The sequence below is a fragment of the Acinonyx jubatus genome, chromosome E4 (assembly GCF_027475565.1).
Source record: "Acinonyx jubatus isolate Ajub_Pintada_27869175 chromosome E4, VMU_Ajub_asm_v1.0, whole genome shotgun sequence".
Lineage (NCBI taxonomy): Eukaryota > Metazoa > Chordata > Mammalia > Carnivora > Felidae > Acinonyx > Acinonyx jubatus.
The window spans coordinates 54,306,266-54,332,914 of NC_069395.1; the positions used below are offsets into that span (position 1 = coordinate 54,306,266).

Consider the following 26,649-nt stretch of genomic DNA (forward strand, 5'->3'; position numbering starts at 1 on the left):
AAACAACCCTTTCCTAAACTTTCTTCATCCAGATCACTCCATCATATTTCAAGGGTCATTCCCACCCCACCGCCCCATGCCCAAATACCTTTAATAAAATGTCTCCAGCACTCAGTTAGTATTATAATTGCACACATGTATTTTCTATTTGTTGTAAGCAAATGCTCATGAGGGAGCTTCAGCAGCAGAGATTTTGTAAAAAGTTATCTTGAGTTTCTAGAGGAATGGAAGGGATGACTACTGATCATTAACTTACAAAGCTCTCAAAGATTCTTCTTCCCTACAGGGGGCATCACGTGCCTTCCAATGGCCTTGTTTCAGTGCCCACATAGCCAGACAAGAGAAACCCAAAGCCATATTCCAATAACAGTAGCTACTCCTATTATCTTCAGAGCCCCTCATACTAACACCCACAAAAAGGTCAATGCCAATATGCCTGGAACTTGTCTAAATAAAACCTCTGTGGGATAAGGTTGACTTGGACAACTGCAGCATCTCTGGGATTCTTGCATACACTTGTGATTGAAGACATGAGTTCAGAAGCCAGATAGCCTGAGTTTGAATTTCTGCTTTGCCACCAACTAGCTATGTGACCTTGGGAAATTAGTTATGCTCACAAACACCAAGTATTCTGCAATAAGGGAAACTGAGTCCTACAGAAAGGACTTTTTGAATAGTTGGGTTTTTTTTTTGTTTGTTTACTTTTCTCTGAAAAATGGGGATAACAACAGCACTTATCCTTAGGGTTACAATGTGGACTGAATGAGTCCATATAGGACCATATATAGGTGTTTTAACCTATAAAAAAACACCAGCTATTATTATTATGAATCCTCAGCAAAATCTTTTGCTTTCCCCAGAATAACTGATAAAAGCTTCCAAACCAATATGAATTTAAATGTACATAAATAGTCCTCTAGGTCCTTGGAAACAAAATGTATCTAAGAGAAGATCTCTTAAGGCAAATGAACACAAAAGAAGAAGACACTCTATTTACTGATTTTTCTATCTAGACAGGCATCTCAGAGCTCCCGAAGCTGTGGTCTTTGAAGACTGGAGCTTTCCACGGAATGACAGGGCTATCTGAGCAGCCAGCAAAGGAAAGAAACCATTGCTAATCCTCAGACCCTTACAACAACCACTCCATGTTTGACTGAAGTCAGTGAAATATATGACATAAAAAAATATTGTAAATCTTTTGTGTAAAATTGTTTCTGTACATTTCTATAATATTCTATTTCCCTTACTGAAGAAAACTTAGTGGCCATCAACTGATCATCTGATTAATATACTATTGTTCACAAAGTACTTAGGAAGCAGAAAGAACTATGTAAGACAAGAAACTTGAACTCTAACAACTGACAAAGGCACCTTGTAGGACTTTCAAAAAGAATACCAAGCCAGGATTGGAAGGACTTTTAACTCTGAAATGCATGCCCTTTACAGCCAAACAAAATTGAGGCAATCTTACCTGTAAATAGCTTTCTAAATCACAAAGTATTCTTATCTAATGTTTGTGGACTGCATTATAAGCACCAAAAATAGCTCAGGTCAGACCAGAGCTCTTAAAATTTCCAAAACATAGTTTAATTTCATCCATGACCTCCCAAATTTAGCAGTATCACTTGATAGCACTCTAATGGGTCCACAAGATTGATAGGACTTTTTGCACTTTTAAAGCTACCAGATTAAAATGAGTAGTAAGTCACAGGGCCAAAATGATTAACATCTAACATGAGCCAGTGAACATAATTATCATAATTCAGGCTTTTACATAGATATCAAATTTTCAAACAACAAAATTCATATAAACAATTACCTGGGCTTGCTTGAAGACTATTGATTTGGACATTTTCAAAAGCCTGCCATTTGAAACAGATGTCACAGCCAACAATTCCAAAATTCTTTATTAACTCTGCATCAGTGCTATTAATTTCATTCTTAAGATGCTCTATATCCCTGGGTTTTTTCAACACGTTATTTAATGAAAATTGTCCCTATATCAGCATCTCATCATTATTACAAAGAAGGAAATTTCCAACTACTGACCCCTAACTCCATTTCTTCGGGTTAGCAAACATGTGAGTATACCAGAGCAATAAAAGAAATTTGAGGGGAGTATTATAAATTAAGAATCTATGAAGAAAAAACAATGCTTCTTCAAACACCCCAAGCTATGTCTTACTGAAAGAGAATCACTCATGTCTTGGAACTGTACATCACAATAATATCAATTAATTGGAAATTGGAAACACTTTAATAAAATAATTGTGATTCTCTGTGACTTACCTCGTCATCTTTGTACCAGGACAAGCTTTCAGCAGTAAGGACGAACCAGTATCCCTTAGAGCCTCCTTTCATGATGCCAATGTTGCTGATGGTTAACCATCCCTTACGAATCACCTACAAGAGAGCACAGATTGGCAGAGATGTTGAATTTAATGTGAACCAATCGAGAGCATAGGTCTTGTACTAAGTGGAGTTAAAAACAAGATATAAATTGCACTAAGAACAACATTGTTTCCCCAAAGCTCACCCTCTATTGAGCTATTTAAGACAATTTATCTTCCCAAACTACAGATAACCAGAGGGAAATCTCTCCCATCAAATGGACAAAACTAAAATTGCAGACTTATATGGATGGTGGAAGCAAAGCAACTGAAACAGAAAAGAATTGAATGAGGCAGACTAATAGGCTTGTGCTCAGCCTATTTATGGCATTGCTGCTATAATTAAAACATAGTTAGTTGATTGGGTGAACAATAATAAACTCTCCAGGCCCACTGCCTCTCTCCCCCCTCCCAGTCCACTGGTCCATTTGTTTGTCTGGTTTGCATCTCATTAGGATTTTTCACCAGAGACTGGCCACCAAATGGTAAAAAGGAGAAACTCAAGTCAACCAATTAGTTCCTTGTTAACAGTTCACCACTCTAAATAAAACTGAATGAGGTTCAAGAAAGCTGAAACAATAAGCAAAAACTAAAAGTTTGGAGCTTCTTAATGGTCTAGATTTATCCATCTACTTCTGGTTGTTATTTGTCATGCTAAAAAGCATGTAGCATCCTCATAAAAACCTATAAACAGCTTTTAAATTTTAAAACATATTAATAACTTAGATTATAGCTCTGATAGAAATTATTTATAAATGGCTTTTAAGTGAAAATCTAACTTTTTCTCAGAGTTGCAAAGTTAAATTCTGCTTTTTCACAGGGCACAGATAACCATCTCCCCTATGCCAGATAGTTTTTGTTGTCATAGAACCAAAAATGAAATACTGTATGGAGTTACATGACACTGTTCTAAATATCAATAATCATCCTATACCTAAATTAATCAATATCCTAGAGACCCTGAAATAGCAAAAAATTTACTTATTTAATGACTACTGAGTGTCAGTTCCTAAATGAAGATGAATTACCTGAATAGATTTTTTAAAATTATTGATAATAAGTTTTCTTGCTAAAGAAGAAAAGTCAATCCTAGGGAAAATTGTGAAATAAGCCAAAGTTGTTATTCTTGATCTTCAAGACTCTCTCCACACCCTCAGTCCTTGCCACCCTTGATTCCCTGCTTCAGCTTTCCCAGGTGTCCATTCTCCTTTCTAATGCTCTGTAACTTCTGTAAACCTCTACACAGAACCTCACTCCATCTCTGACTAAGGCAGTTCTCTCAATTGTTCAAAATTACTCCTGCCTCTTACTCTCTACTTCAGAAAGAAGGAAATAATACTTCTCAAAGTATGGTTTCTACCGACTATATTATAACCATCGGGATGCTTTTCCAAAACACAGATTCTTGGGCCACCCCCAGTCCAAATGAATCAGAATATGTACATATGAAACCCCAGAAGTCTACACTTAAACATGTGTCCAGGGTGATTATTATTCATAGTGAAGTTTGATGGCCACTGCTTGTACACATACAGTCAAAACTTCACTCTCCTACAGCAAGTAATCTCATCTAATTTCTAGTAAGAAGCAAGTGGTCAAATTATTTCACACTAACATTGTTATCGACCCTATGAGGTTCTTACAAATAGCATACTAATCGCAGTACTAAAATGAAAGTATGCTTTCGTGCATCTTTGGATAGAATGGAAGTCTTTCAGTTACTCCATAAATTGCAATGAGCAAATCGCTATTTCACTCCTGGTAGGACAGGCTGTATCCAACAAGGAAAGGCATGAAAGTAGTGCAGTGAACATTTCTAAAGAACCTATCATATGTCAAGATGAAAAAATATGATGATGCCACAATCCTTGCCTCACGAATCTTACAGCTTAGTAGAGAAGGCAGATCCATAAAGATTTAATTTCAATCTAATAGTATAATAAGAAATGTATGTCAAGCAAGGGAAGGGGCACTTGACACAATTTAGGAAGTTGTCATAGGCTTTCTTTGAAGAAATGGTATCTCAGAAGAGCCTGGAAGAGAAACAGAATGCCAGGTCAGGGAGTACAGTAAAACCTTGGATTGCAAGTAATTTGTCCAGCAAGTATTCTGCAAGACGAGCAAACATTTCTAATAAATTTTAACTTGATAAAGAGCAGTGTCTTGCAATACAAGTAGTACGTGATGCTGAATGTCACATGATCATAACTGAGCCAACGCTTCTTCTCTCTCTCTCTCTCTCTCTCTCGTTGTGGAATTGTGGGTGATCGTCTCCCATGCTCAGATGCTCGGTCTCAGGCCATGGTGTTTGGCAGAAATCAGTGATTTTTCAGAACATTAGAAGGTGCCCACAACTGGAACTAGTGTATTTTTTGTCACTTCAAAGGATCTATAGAAGGTCCTTTGCTTTTCCGTACAAGAGTAAACTTAGGGATACTTTACTTCATTCTAGGTCAGGTTGCCTGCAGACATAGACCCTTTCCTCTGCTGCCTTATTGCCAGTTACATTAAACACAATATATGACAAGAGTTTATTAATACTGTACTGTAGTCAACATCCATGCAAACGTATGCAATGGCCTCCATGCAGGAAAAGGTGGAAAAGAAAGGCGGTAAGAAGATGATTACAGTGGAAGTTAAGGAAATCATTGAGCAGTACAAATGAGGTATGTGAGTGGCTAAAACTGCAAGATTTTATAAGAAGTCTACATCTGCATCTCGTCTACAGAGGAAGAGGAGAAAAAGATGGAGGAATACCTCACTTCAAATGAGATTAGGGAGATGTGTAAAATGCGGGGAACGGTGCAAAATTTTGTAGAAAAGCACCACCCAAATAAAGTTGGAGCAGTGCGAGCGATGAACCTGTTTAATGACAATGCAATGTCACATTTCCGTGAAATCCTCTAAAGGAGGCAAGAGCAAGTGTCATTGGATAGGCTCCTTGTCAAGCTGCACGAAAAGAAAAAGACTCCATTGAAGCAATAGATAGCACTGATCTGTTAGTGATAGTGAAAGTTGTCCTACATAATAACCCTCCTCTCTCGTCTCGCTCACACCAGCCATGAAGGTTTTCAAAGGTAAGCACAGGTTAACTTGTTTATTTTTCTTTACATTTTGTATTTTCTTTATTATTTTGTATTATATTATGGTATTTAATAATTTTTATGTAAATACTTTTGGGTTGTGAAACGAATTACCTGGATTTCCATTATTTCTTATGGGGAAATTCGCTTTGATACATAAGCACTTTGGATTACAAGCATGTTTCCAGAATGAATTATACTCACAAACCAAGGTTTTACTGGAATTTGTTTACCTGTATGAAGAACAAACAGGAACAAACTATGAAAGAGCCACTTAATACAGAAAATGTGTGGTGGGGATGAAGAAGTTGAGGTCAGGGAGGCAGGTAGGGTAAAGTCAGAGTGGATCCAGTTCCATGAGACTCTAAATTTTACTGATCTCACTCCTCCTGGCAGTACTAAAATAAATTTCAAGTACATATATAAATTTATTTTTAAATTATATGTAACCATTGTATTAATAAATTATGTATATCATATAGAAATATACAGAGAAATTTGAACGTCTGCATGAAGATAAAATCAACCATACTAAAAGTTTTTTATTTTGTGGGGAAAATGTACTTTATGTCTTACATTTCCATTTTATTATTACTTCTCAAAAGTACAGAGCAAGGGTGCTGGCATCAATATGTATATTAAATATTAATAGGTCCGAATTGCTTTCTTATTTTTTAGATAAAAGTACATATAAGGAGTTATTCTACTATATCCTCCTTCATTCTAGTGGATTTGCACTCTCTCCAAGACAGAGAAACTAGATTATGTAAGCTATTGCAATAACTCAAATGAGAAATGACCAAGGTGTGAACTAAAGCCATGATGTAGTAAGGATGAAAATAAATAAACTTACTGGCGAAATACCCATGAAATAAAATCAACAGAAATTATAACTAGATGAGAGAGAGATTAGTGAATGTAAAGACTCTAGAACTGTACTTTACAGTAGCCACACATGGTCATTGGGCCCTAGTGACTAGTTTCAATTCAGGTGTTCAAGAAGTGTAAAATGCAACCTAGATTTTGAGAACTTAGTATCAAAAACAAAAACAAAAACCTCGTAACTGTTTTAAGATTTATCATATATCAAAATAATATTATGTTGAATACATTAGGTTAAATAAAATTGCTTTTTAGTATTCATTCCACTGTTTCAGTTTATTTAAAAAAGTTTTTTCAATGTTTATCATTTTTTGAGAGATAGACACACAGTGTGAGTTGGGGAGGGGCAGAGAGAGAAGGAGACACAGAATCTGAGGCAGGCTCCAGGCTCTGAGCTGTCAGCACAGAGACTGGCACGGGCTTCCAACTCATGAACCATGAGATATGACCTGAGCTGAAGTTAGACACTTAACTGACTTAACCACCCAGGCACCCCTCATTTTATTTTTTAATGTGGCTGTCAGAAAAGTTTAAATTACATATGTGGTTTACATTATATTTTTATTGGACGTTGTGCTGTTCTAAAATGATTTTGAAACTCTTGGGGCTACCAACCTATAAGGAACAGAGGAGAAGAACCAAGTGTTGGAAAGTAGAGGAGTTGAGGATAAATTCAGCCAAGGTCATGTTGAATTTGACGTACCTATAGAAAACACACATAGAAGGGACACGACCTCTGAAGCAAAATGGCAATGTTAGGAGTAGAAATGAAGACTTCCAAGTCCTACATCTGGATATAAATACAGATATATAGATATAGACATAGATAGATGATATAGATATAGGCAGATATAGATAGATACAGATATGTCAGTTAAAACTTTGAGTGAAATAGCAGTGGCTCACAGTGGAATCCTGGAGAAACACCAACATTTAAGAAGAGGTCAGAAAAGAGCCTGAAAAGGAATGTCAGAGAAATAATAGCAATAAGGTCATGGAGGCAAAGGCAAGGAGAACTTCAAGGACAGTGTAGTTGGAAGTGTCAAATTCAACACAGAGAGGGATGTGTAAAGTGCAATGCAGACATCATGGTGTCTTCAGCCATGCCGGTTGCAGTGCTGTGACAGGATAAATCAGAGTTCATTGGATTGAAAGGTGAATAGGAAGTAAAAAATGGAGACAATAATTGAAAAGAGCTCTGTCCAGAGGAGGATGAAAGACAGTTAAAATCAGACACAGGAGCAAAGGAGGTGGTGGCATTGTTGCTGCTGCTGCTATTTTATTGTTGTTTTGGATTCTTTTTTTTTTTTTTAAGGATAGTCAAGTACTGAGCATATTTATTGGTTGAAGAGAAATAACAGTACAGAATAAGAGATTGGTGATATAAAAAAAATAATATAAAGAAGAGGAATGAAGCATAAAGAGTACAGAAAGGGACTGTCCTTGAACAGAAATGGGACTACCTCATCTTGTGAACCTGGAGAGGTTGGGAGAGTAAGGGCAGATGTGTGTCCTTTGTGAGGAAAAGGGTAGAAAGTTTGGGAAGGTTATATTTGATCTTCCCATTTCTCTTGATAAGAGCAGAGACTAAATTATCTGCAGGAGAGTGAGGGTGAGAAGTTGGAAAGAAGGCTTAATGAGAGCATGAAATAATTCCTCAGTAATTGAAAGAGAGTGAACATAACAAGAGTTAGTAAAATATGGCTGACAAAACACAGCACTACAGAATTCATAAAAGATAACATAGGAGAAAAAATCTAGATGATTTTGGGTATAGTGATGCCTTTCTAGATACAGCACCAAAGACATAACCCATGAAGTAAATAACTGTAAGCTGGAATCATTAAAATTAAAAAACATCTGCTCTGCAAAAGACAATTTCAAGAGAATTAGAAGGCAAGTCACGGATTGGGAGAAAATATTTGCAAAAAACCTATGTGATAAAGGACAGTTATCTAAAATATACAAAACTCAAATATTAAAACTCAATAATAAGAAAACACACAACCTGATTAAAAAATGGGCCAAAGACTTTAACAGATGCCTCATACAAATGGCAAATAAGCATACAGAAAGATCCTCCATATCGTATGCCATCAGGGAAATGCAAATTCAAACAATGAGATACCACTACACACCTAATAAAAATGCCCCAAATCCAGAAAACTAACAACCACAAATGCAGGATGTGGAACACCAGGAACTCCCATACCTTTGCTGGCAGGGATGCAAAATGGTACAGCCACTTTGGAAGACAGTTTGGCAGTCTCTTATGAAACTAAATATATTCTTACCATGTGATCCAGAAATCGTGATCCTTAGTATTCACCAAAAGGAGTTAAAAACTTATGGACACACATGCATGTTTATAGCAGCTTTGTTCATAATTGCCAAAATTTGGAAGTAAATGAGATGTCCTTCAGTAGATGAGTGGATAAACACACCATGGTACATCTAGATCGTGGAATTTTATTCAGCACTAAGAAGAATGAGGTATCATGCCATGAAAAGACATAAAGGAAATCGAGATGCGTTTTACTAGGTAAAATAAGCCAATCTAAAAAAGCTATAGACACTGGTAGGAATTTTCCCAAGGGATACAGGAGTGCTGATGCATGGGGGCACTTGTATCCCAATGTTTATAGCAGCACTTTCAACAACAGCCAAATTATGGAAAGAGCCTAAATGTCCATCAACTGATGCATGGATAAAGAAATTGTGGTTTATATACACAATGGAATACTATGTGGCAATGAGAAAGAATGAAATCTGGCCTTTTGTAGCAACGTGGATGGAAGTGGAGAGTGTTATGCTAAGTGAAATAAGTCATCCAGAGAAAGACAGATACCATATGTTTTTACTTTTATGTGGATCCTGAGAAACTTAACAGAAGACCATAGCAGGGTGAGGGGGAAGGAAAAAAAAGGTTAGAGAGGGGGGAGCCAAACCATAAGAGACTCTTAAAGACTGAGAATAAATTGAGGGTTGATGGGAGGTGGGAGGGAGGGGAAAGAGGGTGATGGGCACTGAGGAGGGCACCTGTTGGGATGAGCACTGGGAGTTGAGTGGAAACCAATCTGACAACAAATTTCATATTTAAAAAAAATGTTAAAAAAATAAAATAAATTAAATTAAATTAAAAGGCTATAGAGTATATGATTTCAACAATGGAATATTCTAGAAAAGGCAAAACTATGGAGACAATAAAAAAAAATTAGCTATTGTCAGGGATGAGGGTAAGGGTGGGAGAAGTGATGAATAGGCAGAGCACAGAGGATTTTTAGGGTTAAAACGAATTTGTGTGCTATTATAATGAAGGATATATATATCATTATACCTTTTTCCAAACCCATACAATGTACAACTCTGAGAGTGAACCCTAAGGTAACTATGTATGTTGCGTGAGGATGTACATTCATCCCTGGTTAAAAAAAAAAATCTGATGAGTTATATGGTAATAGGGGAGGCTACGGATACGTGGAGGCAGAGGGTGTATGAAGAATCTCTGTACCTTGACTCCATTTTGTTGTAAACCTAAAAGTTCTCTAAAAACACAAATTCTTGGGGCGCCTGGGTGGCTTAGCCAATTAGCCATCCAACTCTTGATTTTGGCTCAAGCTGTGGTCTCATGGTTTGTGAGTTTGGGCCCCACATTAGGCTCTGCACTGACAGTGCAGAGCCTACTTGGGATCCTCGCTCTCTCCCCTCTCTCTCTCTCTCTCTCTCTCTGCACCCATATCCCACTCACTCTCACTCTGAGAATAAATAAACTTAAAAAAATTAAAACAAATAAAAAATAAATAAACATTAAAAATTTTAAAAATAAAAATTAAAAAATAAATTCTTTAAAACAAATGGTGGAAAGCTGAGAATGAAGGCCATAGATTGCAGGGATACAATGTGCATAGTTGTATTATCAACTATGTATTATCAACCAGCAGTGCTCTACACACTAGAAGTAGAAAAAGAGAAGATAAATGGAAATTGATCTAGTGTTCTGAATTTCTAGGTCCACGTGATCTAAGTACATGGGTGTAAAGATGTTGAAGATTTGGGGCAAAGGACTACTTCAGGTGATCATCCATTCAATCCAGCCCAGGCAGAGAAATGAGACCAGGAGGGGCCTAATAGAAAGGTAGAAAATGGAAAGATGAAGAGACTGGAGGTGCTAAGGAGGTTTAAAAAAATGTGCACACCATGTAAGTGAAGACACGAATGGAGTTTTGGGGATTTAAGATGATGTGAAGTAATAACTGGCCTGATCCTACTGGCACCATTGGATTAATCTCTCAAGGATACACCACTATTTCTAGAAGTGCTGAATGTTATAGCTAAATAGGATACTTAGAAAACATGATTTGGTCCAGTGGATATATTCAATTGTGCTATATGGATATTATGAGTTACTAATCACAGTTAAAATGAAATTTGCAAAGAATTGACAAAAATAATTAGATATTACATTCTATGAAACGACAGTCATTGCATTGCAATAGGCTTTCTCATTTGGAGAAAAAAAGAGAGAATGACAGCTAGCATGTTGTGAATGCACATGGCCCACATCCCTTCACAGGCACCCATGGAAGTGTGTCAGTACCGAATGCTGTCAGCAAGTTAAGTTGCTGTCATAAAATATTTAAGAAGCTCTGGCCCACTTCCAGCCCTTTCTGGAAAAGGAAGCATATTTGCCACAAATGGGCTTTTTGTCTTCCCAATGACAGTTCAAAATAAGAATCAAGGAAAGGCAATTCCTAAAGTACTCTTTCACAAAAGAATTGAGGGGTGAGAGAAATCACGAAATCAAGGTAAAGCAGCAGAAAAAGATAGGAAAAGGCAAGCATTCAGGAAAAATGGTCAGAATATAAGAGGTAAGAATGTGAGGGGAAATTAAAAGAACAAGACAAAGGAAAATATGGTAGAAAAAGAAGACAAAGACTAAATAAAATAATAACATTTGAACCGAATGACAAGACAAATGGGGTTGATTGTAGATTATTTTCATAGAGAAAGATACGTTAATTTTGCATTCAAATTTAAAATTACAAAAAAAAAAAATCTACCAACATTCGGTAGAGTAACCATTTTCAGCCTCTTGGTGTTTGAACATCAAATTCTGTTTTGAGCATCCTAGTAAACAAGAGCAAGAAGGCTCATAATTACATGACTAGAAGGGACCTTCAGAGCTGAAAGGGCGTGTTCATATTTGTAAGGCTTGAATTCAACCATTTAAAAAAATTGTTGCCGTAAAATATCACCCAAGCTCCTTTTGCCAAACACAGAAACTGTGAAAGCAACTGCAAGACCAGCAATGGGGAGAGAAGAACAGCCCAGGCCCTCTCTTAGCGGCAAGCCTACTCTAGAGAGTTCCTACTCTAGCCAGTTCCCTCCATGCTATAAGAACTCAGGCTTTGTCAGGGATGGCAAAACTTATATGTCAGGAATGAGTTCGGACCTCAGCATCTGGCCAGCACCCTGGATCATAAAATTAATACACAGACAAGGAATAAAATTATGGGGAGAAAAAAAAGTACATGTGGAAAACTTCTAATGTGGCCAAGGCTTTGGGCCTTGAACTTTTGTGAGCAGGGCATTTTAACCTTGGCCTTGGCTTATGGTAAACCATACAAGTTTTTCTCAGCTCTGCAGCTGGCTTTTAACTGTTGCAGCCTAAGAAAAGTTTGCGTATCATCAACTGCTCCACATTTTGATGTTGGCTGATTATAAAAGCTTATATATAGGCTTTACCCACAGAGGAGTAGCTGCTTCTGTAAGGGTAGTGTATATACACCGCAGGGCCTATCTGGGTAAATGCTGCACAAACACATGGGCCCAGCAAAGGCACAGGCCAGGCCAGTTGCTCAGCTGGCTGGAAGAGACATGCCTTTGCAAGCACAGGCATCTTCAGGATATAGTCTTCTTGAATTTGGCTGGCAGAGATTTTTCTAAGCAGGTGTGCCTGAGGCAAGGATTCAATATTAGGGAAAAGAGTCTTTCTGCATATAGGCCCTAGTAGGCCTCAAGAGGGAGAATTCAATTTACTACTTCTAAACTGTAAGGCAGCTGAGGCCCATGTGTATCACAGAGCCCTCTTGAGGTTCTAGCTTTAATTTACCAGGTTCAGGCCCCAGGTGGGAGGTAGGAAGTGTTCAATGAGCTTCCCTCAATGCCATTCTTTATCTGAGGTCAGGGCAAACTGTAGAGAACTAACCTTGACTCGTGTGGCTTATTTACAGACTCAAGGGTCACCCTTCATGGCAGCACAAGTTCACAAGCCTGCTCTGGATTAATTATACAGGCAGGAGAAAGTCTCCTTACAAGGCCGGGGCTTTGAGATCAAGAAATGATGTAACAAGAGGCGGGAAGGGGAACACAAAGGCATAGGAAAAATTCTGAGCTTTTGAATACACTGCTCAGTAGAGGGAGGGAACTCAACTAAGACCTGGGGACTAGGGTTGCCACCACTGCGGAGTCCTGAACACTGCAACAGACAGCAATGTTTCAGTGCCCTTTTCTCAGACTACCTGCACAGATGGCTTTGCCCTTGGTGGCTAAGTGCACAGTGGCAAGAATAACTTCTTAGGAAGAGAATCTACCCCCAGTAAATTTATAGGTTCACAAACAACTAGAAAAAAAAACTGTTTGACAGCCTGGTAGGGCTGAAACCAGAAAGGTTTCCTCTGTCTACCCCTCTCTTCCCGATACCCCTAAATGTCTGTTGTAGTCAATGGCCACAGCTACAAAAGGGTACAGGAAGTAGTAATCAAAACAGTATGGTACTGGAACAAAAATAGACACACAGATTAGTGGAATAGAAGAGAGCCCAGAAATAAACCAATACTTTTATGATCAATTAATCTACGACAAAGAAGGAAGAATACCAATTGGAAAAAGACAGTCTCTTCAAAAAACGGTGTTGGGAAAACTAGACACCAACATACAAAAGAATGAAACTGGACCACTTTCTCAAACTATATGCAAAAATAAACTCAAAGACCGGGGTGCCTGGGTGGCTCAGTCAGTTAAGCCTCCAACTTAGGCCCAGGTTATGACCTCGGGGTCCATAAATTCAAGCCCCACATCAGGCTCTGTGCTGACAGCTCAGAGCCTGGAGCCTGCTTCAGATTCTGTGTCTCCCTTTCTCTCTGCCTTTCCCCTGTTTACACACTCTCTCTCTCTCAAAAATAAATAAATATTTAAAAAATGAATTAAAAACCAAAATGTAAGACCTGAAACCATAAAAATCCCAGAAGATAGCACAGGTAGTAATTTCTCTAACATTAGCCATAGCAACATTTTTCTAGGTATGTCTCCTAAGCCAAGGGAAACAAAAGCAAAAATAAACTATTGGGACTATGCCAAAATCAAAAAGCTTCTGCACAGCAAAAGAAACAATCAACAAAACAAGACAACCTACTGAATGGGAGAAGATATTTGCAAATGGTATATCTGATAAGAGGTTAGTATTCAAAATTATATATTTTGAACTTACACCACAATACCAAAAACCACAGATAATCCCATTAAAAATGGGCAGAAGACATGAACCTTCAAATGGCCAACAGACACGTGCAAAGATGCTCAATATCACTCATCACCAGGGAAATGCAAATCAGAACCAAAATGAGCTATCACTTCACACCTGCCAGAATGGCTCAAATCAAATATTAAAGAAACAAGTGTTGGTGATAATGTGGAGAAAAAGGAAATCTCATGCACTGTTGGTAGGAATGCAAACTCATGCAACCACTGTGACAGTATGGAGGTTTCACAAAAAATTTAAAGTAGAATTACTGTATGGTCAAATAATTGCACTACTGGGTGCAAAACTAACAAAAACACAAATTAAAACAAAACACTAATTCAAAAAGATATACACTCTGTATGTTTATAGCATCATTATTTATAATAGCCAAAATATGGAAGCAATTCAAGTGTCCACTCATAGATGAATAAAGAAGATGTGTACACACACACACACACACACACACACACACACACACACACAAAGAAATATTGCCCAGTCATAAAAAAGAATGAAATCTTGTCATTTGCAACAAGGTGGATGAATCTAGAAGGATAAATGCTAAGTGAAATAAGTCAGAGAAAGACAAATATCACATGATTTCACTCATCTGTGGTATTTGAGAAACAAAAGAACAAAAATAATAGAGACAGGAGAAAACAACAGACTCAACTATAGAGAACAAACTGGTGGTTACCAGAGCGGACAGGGAGGATGGGTGAAATAGGTGATGGGGATTGAGAGTATAATTATCATGAACCACTATCACTGAATAATATGTAGAGTTGTTGAATCACTATATTGTACATCTCAAACTGGTATAACACTATATGTTAATGATACTGAAATAAAAAATATCAAGTACTTAGAAGCTTCAAACCAAAAAGAAAAGAAAGGGTAGAGGAACATAAATATAGCCTGGGATAACTGCTTTAGACCAAGGAATCTATTTGTCTTAATAAATCTGGTTGATTTGGAGCTAGTGCTGTGATTATCTTTCATGGCCCACCTTTGCTCTATCTCTGAAGTAAGGGCCACAAGAGATGATTTCAGCTTCAGAAGCCCAGTAAGAACAACCCATTTTTGTGGAGGCTGGCTCAGAGTGTAGCTTCTGGAGGAACCCCAACTCCACTGAGGCAAGACCCTCCTAGCCGGAAGCCCAGAGAGTATGCACTGGGAATGTACTTGAACTTGATGTTCCACAAGTCCCTTAGACTTTACAAACTCTTGCAGTGATGTAATCTGTGGACTTTAATTTCTGACAACTTCATAGCAGGAGCAAGTTCATATTTGCATTAAGGACATGTCTATTTTGTTGATGTTTTATTACTGAGTGTTAATACATTATAATACATTAAGATGCTATATGATCACTGCAGAATCTCTATAGGCTACAATATGACTGGATGTAATTTGAAACAGAAAACAAGATGAGGAAGAAACATTTAAGTACACACTGGTCCCGGATTGAATTTTACTGATGTACTGTTTTTGACCCATTTCAGAGCCTTCTATCCACTAGAGGTGCTTGGAGGACACCAAAGGAGCCATGGTTAGTGTGGGAGGACTGGCTTTAAGAAGCAGGAGCAGGACTAGTAGACTGTTGATCTCTTCCCACAAAGGGGGCTAGCCACACTCCTGGTTAACCACTGACCTACCCCTTTAACCCAATGGAACAGAAGATGAAGAAAGCTAAAGAATACTGCAGAGTAGGGGGTGGGGTGGCACTCCTGTTGTCTACTCACTCATCTCCGTCCCCCCCACCCCACCCACCCACCCACCCACACACACAGGAGTAAAGTGACTTCTCAGATTGCTTAATCTAGGAGGACAAATAGGGAAGTGTAGTCAGGACTGTTCTCTCTCCCATTGTCTCCCCTATTCATCTTGGGAGCTAACCTGCCCACAGACAACACACACCTAAGAGAGAAAAAGAAGGGGCTTATGCTTGTAGTTTTAAGAGGAAGTTTAAGTCAGGAACCATGTTCAAAGGTCTTTCTCACCTAAGACACTCCATAAGTCAGTCAAGTGGTATTTACTGAATACCTTTGATGGCCCAGGCACTGTGCTATGTGCCCTGCCCCCATGATCACAAATGAGGACCACCGTGACTATGCCCAGATGTGTCTTACCATGGCTGACAATGTAACAAACTGATTTTCACATCCGGTGAACTAATCTCATGACTGGGATAAAGAAGCTGTGAAACAAGCAAATAAGGTGGAGCATATTGAAAGAATAATCAAACTGAGACATGAAATTATCAAATATTTTATGATAAATTGTTTAGTGACATTTGTATGTTTGGATGTTCCTTTCATGGTTTTAACTTCCTAGGAAATCAGAACAGCATTTCACAAGTATCTAAAATAGGCAAAATTAGGAATACAATTTGACTCCATTTCTTGGAACTCCAGGATAATAACAATAATAACATTTACTAAACACAGCCAGGCACTGTGCTAAAAGTATCACGCTTATTATTTCTTTTAATCCACAGAATAATCCTTTGAGGAAGGTAGTATTTTCCTTATACGACCGATGAGGAAACTGCACTCAGGCTCCTGTTTTACTGCCAAGCCCCTCCTTGTAGCCAACAGGCCTTCCTCATAGGAGCTTAGGCACTATTGTCTATTTTTGCTCCACTTGATTCAGCCTCTTAATGTTTGCATATAAGAAAGTCTCTCTGGTGGTCTGATCTCAGAGCCCCAGCCTTTAACCCACAACATATACAGGGATGTTGACTGGCAGTATTGTTTCTAACAGCAGGCAAATGGAAACAACCTATTTGCCTAAATTGAAACTGGCTACTAGAGTATGATCTAAACATCTGATGTTAAACTGAGGGAACTGGGCAAAATGGGTGGAGGGGAATGGGAGATATATGCTTCCAGTTATGGAATGGATAAGTCCTGGGAATAAAAGTTGCAGCATTGGGAGTATAGTCAATGATATTGTAATAACAATGTAATAGGACAGATGGTAGCATAATGTATAAACTTGTCAAATCACTAAGCTGTACACCTAAAAGCAATGTAATATTGTGTGACAACTATACTAAAAAAAAAAAAAAATAGGAATAGGGTCAAGGTCAAAGGTTCAGTCCGTATTTCAACCAATGGCTTCATCATTCTGTTCTGTGGTTGCAGAATGTACCCAACCCTGGTTAGTCACATTACAAAATAATAATAATAATAGTAATATATATATATAGTATATGTAGTACACACATATATATGTACTGTATATATAGTATATAGTATTATACTATATATACTATATAGTAATATATAGTAATTATAGTAATAGCAATAATTTTTGCACTTACTCTAGGTGTTAATTAAAACCAGATAAGATGATATTTGAAGTTTTTCTATCCTCCATTGTTTTAGGAATTTAATAAATTCTCAAGGTTTCTTATGGTTAAAAAAAAATAAGCTGAGCAAAAACACTGAATGCAAGACATGAGAAAATAGTTTCGTCAAAGAGTGCTCATATGAGACAGGACTCTATATAGTCATACTGTTCAGGATTGTCTTCAGGCTCCAACACCTGCTGGCCAGGTAACATTGTGCGAATCTCTGCCTCAACTTCCTCACATGTAACATGGGATTATAATAACAACTGTAACACAGTTTTTGTGAGAATTATGAGTTAACAAATGTAAAGGACTTAGATCAGTATCTACTAATATTATTATATGTGTATTATTTCATTTATATTTTTTAATGTAAGGACAGAAAAAAGACTTATATATACCATATGTTAACTGTGATTGAAAATTAGTGGTAAGATATAAAGTTATATTTATTTCCTCCTTCAGTCTTCCTATATTCTCCATTTGTTCCTACAGTACTCATGCTATTAAAAATGCAAGTTGCAGGGGTGCCTGGGTGGCTCAGTCAGTTAAGTGTCCAGTTCTCCATTTTGGCTCAAGTCATGATCTCACACTTTCGTGGGTTCGAGTCCCACATTGGGCTCTGTGCTGGCAGCAGGAAGTGTGCTTGGGATTCTCTTTCTTCCTCTTTCTCTCTGCCCCTCCCCACTTCCACTGTCTCTGTCTCTCTCAAAATAAATACACTTAAACAAATATATTAAAGATGCAAGTTGCCATCACATGTTGCTTGCTTAAAAGAGGCAATTTCTTGAGATTCCCTTTAATGTTGGAAAACTGAGGCAGATGATAAACAAGTGCATAGTGAAATAACTATAGCACAACTTAAAAAGAAGTAATTCTGGAATATTATATGGGAAATCACCATGATGAAGGAAGCTTGACTATTTTAAATAAGGAACTGATTTGATTGACTAAGAACATATTAGTAGTGTACAATAAAACTGATTGAAAATAAGGAAATGTCATTTAATATCTGTATCAAATCCCTCTTTTATATGAAGATAAAGGTGCCAAAAAGATAATGACTTTCTGGTTTCTCTGTAAAATCCAACCTTTACCTAACAAAACTGGCATGAGTTTGAATTTTAACCACGTAAAAAAAAAATCTTTAAGTTAAGCTGAACTCCAAGTTACTGTTTTATGAAATAAGCTCACAAAGATAACCTTGACGATCCCCCTTTCCATTTTGTTTCTGGACCCCCCAAACCTACAAGGACTACTTGTACGGTGCCTCCATTGGATGGCCTCCATGAATCTTCCATTCATCTCACCCCATTAAAGCACCTTAAACTTCTTCTGAGTCTCACTTCCAGAACATTAGCCTTTGCTCACATAAAGACTGCATTTTTCATGCCTTTGTGGCTCAGCATGCTACTGTACCTTCTTGATTCTCAAAATTACTCATGAAGAATTTCTTCTCTTCTCATCATATCCCTGGATTTTCTCAGTTGCCTGTTGATGCATTGTTTCTGCAACATGCACTACTATTTCTGAAGAGTTCACTAAGAATCAGCTGTTTATTCCCAGAGTTTACTTACCTAAACAGAGCTCTACAAGATCTAAGCCATTAACCATGATGAAAATCAGGGCACTACTTTTTTTCACTTTTTTCCTGCGTATTTTTTCCATGTGCAGAGCCTCCTTTGAAGTTAATAGGAGCCCTCCATGTGGAAAAGATTCCAAATGATACAAAACAGAATGGGAACTAAGCTCGTCATCTATTTCTCCCATTCAAGGACAAAAAATATACACACATAAAGGAAAAGATACCTCATAATTAGCAAGGTCTGAGTAGAATTAGGGATATTTTACTAAAAATAATTCAGAGAGCTTCTTTAAGAGAGAAAAGAAGAAATCACCTTAGTAAATATTGGGTCATTTAATAGAATGTTACTGAGTAATTTATATGTGTCAGCACACTGAAAATATAAGGATAAACCCACCCCCAATACAAAAATAAAAATAGGCACAGTCCCTGAACTTCATGGAGCTTATACAAAAATGGGAGAATAGACACTAAGCGAAGACTCGCACGGGCACATGTACAATCACAGCTGTGGTTGGTGCTGCCAGGAATTGGTTCAGTACTTTAAGAGCCCTGACCTTCACGGGGTATGCGAGGAGATGAACTTGAAAATTTTAAAACTTACACTAAAATCTGAAGAGTTTGGGGTGGGAGCATGGGATCAGGTGGCCACAGCACAGAAAGCAAGAGCGGGCCCTTGCAAAACAAGCCTGGAAAGGAGGCAGACCATGCATGGTTGTGTGATTTATGTGAAGAGATTTGGTCTTTATTCTGAGAGGAACGGGAAGCCTTTGAAGTGTTTCAAGTAGGGCAGCAACATAAGATTTGCATCATGAAAATTTCCCTTCTAGCTCTGGTTTGGCGAAGAGATTAGAGCGAGGAGAAAGGAGGCAGGGAAAGTGGATAGAATCCTAAGTTCTAGACAATGGTAACTTTGATGACAGTGGCAGAAATGGGCATAAAGACAAGTGGGCAGATTTGAGGAATATATAGGAGGAAAAGGCAATGTGACAATGATAAACTGGAGATGGAAGATGAAAGAGAATAAGGTGTCAAGGGAGAGAATAAGGTGTCGAGGACAATACCCAAGGTTTAAGTTTCTGAAACTGGACAGCCTATGGAGGCAGGTTCACTGAGAGAGAGTAAAAGAGCCATCTTTATGGAGGAAATAAGTCATGGGTTCAGTGTGGGCATGTCAAAATGTGAACATGTAAAATAAACCATTTGCTATAGAGAAGTCTTGATCAGATACACAGAGTTGTAATTGTTGACTGTGGGTGTGATTGAAGCTATAGGTATGAAAAAATGACATAAAGTGTAAGTTTGAGTAAGAAAAGAAGACCCTGGACTGAGGCTTGAGGAAAACCAACATGTAAAGTCTGGGAGGGGAAGATGAACCCACAAAGGAGACATGAGTGGCTAGAAGCTGGGAGAACAAAATAGGGGATACTGCACCCACAGAAATCAAATGAATGATTTAATATGACAAATGGATGGAAAAGGTCAAATGCCACTGTGAGAGAAAGTGAGATTCAAAATTTTAAAAATACTCAGAAAATACCCCCCAAAATTGATTTGGGTAACATGGAGGTTACTGAAGAGATAATACTCAAAATATTTAACAACCAGTATGGGATCATCCTGACCAATGTGAAAAGGTGTGGGGGTCACAGTGCTGGAGCAGAACACTGCAGACCTCCTTCTGTACCTGATCTTTGCCTCTAACTTCTAAATAAAGAGGAAAGTTGGGGGATTCTGAGAAAGAAGCCTCAGTGTCTCTGATAATAGACAGGCACTTGGGGGAGCAAGCAGCGAAATAACTGGTATAAAAGCTTTCAATATTTGAACAACCACTGTGGTTCCACTAATAAACACATGCTGGCTGCACAACCTTACCCAGCGTTGTTTGTGTGGCTTGGGGGAGAGGGGAAGCTGCCAGACTGAAATGCATGAGTGATGGAGTAGAAAGTCTCCCAGGCAACCCTGATTTCATATTGATAAATCATACCTTTACAACATCTTCTAAATGCAGAAACACATTGTTCCAAAATTAAAAAAAAAAAAAAGAATTGTCCAACGAAGAAAAAATTATCAAAGAGATATATTAAAAAGCTCCTGATGGGGTGCCTAGGTGGCTCAGTCGGTTAAGCGTCTGACTTCAGCTCAGGTCATGATCTCACAGTTCATGAGTTCAAGCTCCACGTTGGGCTCTGTGCTGACAGCTCAGAGCTTGGAGCCTGCTTTGGATTCTGTGTCTCCCTCTCTCTCTGCCCCTCCCCTGCCCTCCTCTGGCTCTCTTTCTTTCTCTCAAAAATAAATAATAAAACATTTTTTAAAATTACAAAGAAAAAAAAAAACCTCCTGGAAATTTTCTCATGAAGAGAAGCAACAAGATGGATTTTATTCAATCAGTCAGGCCAAAGTGTTTTGAAGAACAAAGCCCCTGACACACTGCCTTATACAAACCAGCCATTCAAAAAGTGTTAGCTATTATTATAATAAGATTATAAAAAAAATATGCCAGAGAGTGATAGGTAGAAGTATAACAATTCCTGGGTAATATAACACTCTAAGAAAAAGAAATCAAGGGGTGCCTGGGTGGCTCAGTTGGTTAAGCATCTGACTCTTGATTTTGGCTCAGGTCATGATCTCATGGTCCGTGGGATCGAGCCCCTCATTGGGCTCCATGCTGACAGTATGGAATCCTGCTTGGGATTCTCTCTCTCCTCTCTCTCTGCCCCTCCCCTGATTTCATGCTCTCTCTCTCCCTCAAAATAAATACACTTTAAGAGAAAAATAAAAAGCAGTCAATCTATGATACTATTTTAGTGAATAATTAAGAAGTTCTATTAGAATCTCTTCCTTCCCTGGACATTTATCTTGCTCATTATCTGAATTTAGCACTTATAGCATCTTGTCTTGAATTACTTGCGATCGTGTTTACCTTGCTTCCATTTTCCCAATTAGATTACAGCTTGGCTGAAAGCATGGATGTTCTGGGTTTGCGTGTCAATTCTGCTGTCTACTAGCTGCATGGACCTGGGCCATGTACTTACTCTAACAAATCATTTTTTTTCATCTGAAAGTTGGAGCTAAGAGTCCTAACTCAAGTAGGTACTGTGAGTACTGGATGAATATACATAAAGCAATCAGTAGAATGTCTGGGATCTGATAAATGTTCAATAAATGGTAGATATCATTGTGAAGTAGAGATTATCACTGGCCTGACCCCCAGAATTCAGGAAACTTCTAAGTAGAAGCTTCAACTTCACCTTTTAGAAACTAATTAACTGCTATAATAGAAAAAGAAATATTTGAGGATGACGCCTGTGCAGATGAATCAGGAGGTGCCAGAAGTGCCCAACAGTTATTTCAGACTTATTATAATAAAATCCCCCTCTGGATGTTCATCCCAAACCCTAATAAAAAGACCCTGCTTTCCCCTGTTGGGGGAGTCATGGCTTTGGCCATGATTCCCCATGATTACCTTGTTTGTAGAATTAAAGTAATCTTGGGAGGTAACTCCACCTCATATAGTCTATGTCTATATCTATAGTTCACCAAGGAGAACACCCACTTTGGTTGACCCAGTAACATAATTTTGCTTTATGCTCCTTTGGAATACTTACACTTTCCTCAGATCATAGGTTAGTTAATAAATCATTGGTACAATAGCTCTAAACCAGGGGCAAACCCAACACCAAGGGCTTTTTGTAAACACATAACAGGTAGACAGTGCGGTCTGGGAGACATCTACTAAATAAAGGTCAAGAATGATAAATGAAGAGCTCTTCCATCTAAAATGATGACAGCACCTGCTGGAGTCTAAATACAATCCATAATTGGGTGATTAGCTCTAAATGTTAATCAAATTTACATCATGCATTATTTTTCTGGTGGCATATTTAGGTGGGAAACTTGAATGGTCATTCTAGGCAAGCCTGAAGTGACAACTGTGAGTAACAACTACATTCTTAAGATCCGTTTTCCCCCTCGGGATGACAAAAAGTGATGTTTAAAATTAATGAGCAGTTTGGGGGCGCCTAGGTGGCTTAGTTGGTTAAGTGTCTGACTTTGGCTCAAGTCATGATCTCATCGTCTGTGGATTCAAGCCCCGCATCGGGCTCTGTGCTGACAGCTCAGAGCCTGGAGCCTGCTTTGGATTCTGTGGCCCCCCTCTTTGCCCCTCTCCTGCTCATGGTCTGTCTCGCTCTGTCTCTCAAAAATAAATAAATGTTAGCAAAAAATTAAAATTAATGAGTTTTGATATATTCTACATGTTCTCTTCTGCATGTCAACCTCACCGTTTAGAAGTTATTATTTTATAGGTAATTTACATCCCTGACCATTTAGTTCTAGATTTTAAAACATGTAACTTTTTCTTTCATTCAACAGTTATTTTTTGGACACCTATAATGAGTAGTCTCTAAGTGAGACACAGAGAATTTAGCAAAGAAGATGGCAACTACAGCCCCTGATCTCAGGTTTTAAGGGCAAGTGAGGGAGAAGATTAAACAAAGAAAAGTACAGACACTGGGTGAGAAAAATACATGTTCTCATGGAAACATATAGGAGAGAACTGAAAATAGTGCCAAAGTCAGGGAAGTTACTCCTAAGGGAGCGATGTTTAAACTAAGGAAAATAAGAAGATATTATTCAGGCAAAGATGTTCCAAGTACAGAAAAAAAGCACATCTAAAGCCCCACCTGGGATAGAGTCAGAACCACTGAGGGCACTGACTGAAGGTCACTGTTGCTGCAGCACAGAATTCGGGAATGCTAGTGGCAAGAGAAGGAGCTAGAAGTAGTCAAGGGATAGAAAAATGGATGCTAAAGTTTGGACTTTATCCTAAAAGTAAAGAAAAAGTACTTTTGAGTGGTTGTAAGCAAGGGTGTGACATATTCAGATTTTTTTTGTTTGCACCAAAACAAAACAAAACAAAGCAAAACAACATCTGATGTTTTACTCGTTTGTCATTTCAGCAAAAAGTTTTAGGAGAGTGTTGGATTCTGGTTAAAGTGTTTTAATTATAATTATTTGTGGATTTTAATTAACTCATATTATTCCTGATCTCCTTAAACATGGCAAATTGAAAATTGTCTGTAACTGAAGATACTCTGTGAGAGAACTTAATAAAGTGAGCTTCATCTAACAGATGAAATCCTGATTTCTACTGAAAACCAAAGAACATATAAGTAACAGGCATTTTGATTTCTGATGGGAAATGGAGAGGCCCTGGTAAATATCAGTCATCCAGAGCAGCTATTTTGCTTAATCCCGTAAACTAGTTGCAGATGTTGGCTCAAACAGCTAGGCTTTGCATGTGTAATTTAAAAATTGTCTCATATTTCTAAACCTGACTCCGTATGCACCGGAAATCGGTGACATGAATTATGAACTTCAGGAAGAGGAGAAGTACAAGAAATACCAGAAGTGACAGGAGATAATATTCGGAGCAGTGGTCGAGCTATGTGCACAGGATAACTGAAGGATGACACGGTTCCTTCCTCTAGGACGTGGATCCTGCAACCAGGCATTTGAAAATGAAACCCTGCAAGTGGATGTACCAAACAAGAGGAAGTCATTTATAGATAGTTGAGTTCTCAAAAACAAATCCTCCTTTTCCTTTCCCCTCCTCCTCTTTACAGCAGGTCAACAGGAAGACCAGAGTTGCTGGAGAAGTTAAAAACTTTCGAAGAGAAAAAAACTGAGAATACAAATGTATGCTAACACTTCCTTACCTTAATTAAGAAGATCATTTTTAGTAGACTGGGGCAGGAAACAAGAAAGTGAGTTACTATTATACTAAGGTTTTATTTATGTTAGTGCTTACTCATAAAAGACATTTATGAAAAGTCAATAAGGACTTGAATTAAAACTTAGAAAAGGAGCTGGCGGTGGTAGAAGTCCATATATAAAGATTTCATATTGCATTGTAGACCAAGAATAACCATAGGTATTAGAAATGACTTAAATTATGATGACGACATCATTTCAGATCCATATTTGCATTTCCCAAGCTCATTTTTATTTATGTACACTCTTCCCAAGCAGTGCTCCGTTAAGGCAATAGAAAAGGCAGTGCATCAAAAAATCTACCCACAGGAATAATCCATCATGCACTAAGAGTGTAAATAACCTCACCAGAGTCAGGACGAAAACTTCGGCCAATTATTTGGTGAGGCAAACGCACAGTGCAAAGCTTCAAGGAATTCAGATTCATTTATGAAACTAGGACACTCATTTCGTGAAGAGGGAACATTCACCCTGTAGAATTCAGCCTAACAGAATTCCCTACTAAGGAGAGGAATGGGTTGGTTGTTGAGTCAAAAAGATTTCATAGGAACCTTAGGGGTAAGACATTTTCTTAGTTTTGCTAAGATTCTATATGTTTACAATTTGGTTAAGAGACCACCGCTGAAAAGTCTTACATAATTATATACTTATATAATTAGGAAATATATACTGCTAAACAAATAAACCACATTGATCTTTCCAGGAGTTTTCAGATAAATCTGAGCCCAGCATTAAGTCTTTCAAGCTGTTAGGACCACTGCAATTAAATCACAAGGATGAAAGAGTGTATTAGGAATTACTATTAATTTTCTTAGGTGAGAAAATAGTGGTTTGGACATAAAGCAGAATGACTTTTTCTTAAGAAATGTGGGGGCTGGAGTATTTGGAGATGAATTGTCATGATGCCTGCCACTTACTTACAAATAGTACACACACACACACACACACACACACACACACAGATACAGCAAACATGACCAAGAGTTAACCTCTGCTAAATCTAGATAGTAAGTATATATGGACATTCACAGAACTATCCTTCTAGCTCTTCTGCATATTTGGCAAATTTCATAATGTCATGTCAGAGTAAAGACCCAGCCCTATCATTTGCAATGAAGTAACCTTAAGAAAGTCACTTTAAGACTGCGACTCTACGTTCTTCATCAATCAATAGGGACAATGATAACCAAACTTTCATAAAGCTCTTGAAAGTATTCAACAAGAATACTTTGGTATTTCAACATAGAAACCTTGGTTTTAATGCTTGGCCCCTAAAAGCACTCAATAGATGCTAAACATTAGCATCATTAGAAGACACTGAACTGAAACACCTCCTGGTCTTTAAACAAACAGACAAACAAACAAACAAAGTTATGCCACATTAGTGTTTAGAATTGCTCTGGCCTTTCACATAATACAAACTAACATGAGAGACCAACGTATGCTATTAAACCTATGTCCACTGACTTTAAATAAAGATGAAATTTCAATATTAAAAAAAATTACAATCACCATGCAAACTACTCCCAAGGGAAAGTTAATATGATTCCACAGAAGCTTTAAGAGATCTGCTCATTGAAATGTCTGGAGAGAGAAGAAAGGAGGGAATCCATAAAGGGATAAGGGATTTACGGCAAGTAGAATTTTGAACTGACATGTATAGCTATAATCTGGGAAATCTGAGACCCTAAGATCAGAAGATATATACTTTTTAAAAAATATAATTTATTGTCAAATTGACTTACATAAAATACCCAGTGCTCATCCCAGCAAGTGCCCTCCTCAATACTCATCACCCATTTTCCCTCTCCCTCAACACCCCCCATCCACCCTCAGTTTGTTCTTTGTATTTGAGGGTCTCTTGTGGTTTGCCTCCCCCTCTCTCTGTTTGTAACTACTTTTTCCCCTTCCCTTTCTCCATGGTCTTCTGTTAAGTTTCTCAAGATCCACATATGAGTGAAAACATATGATATCTGTCTTTCTCTGACTGATTAATTTTACTCAGCATACCTTCCAGTTCCATCCATGTTGCCGCAAATGGCATGATTTCATTC

General features: G+C 38.0%; 1 protein-coding gene across 1 annotated transcript in view; it reads right to left on the minus strand.

Moving 5' to 3' along the window:
* DNM3 (dynamin 3) overlaps positions 1-26,649 on the minus strand; it is a 575,248-nt gene that overhangs the window by 246,770 nt on the left and 301,829 nt on the right. Inside the window, exon 20 of the mRNA XM_027046371.2 lies at positions 2,290-2,403. Within this exon, the coding sequence (XP_026902172.1) occupies positions 2,290-2,403 (114 nt within the window). The remainder of the gene's footprint in view (positions 1-2,289; positions 2,404-26,649) is intronic.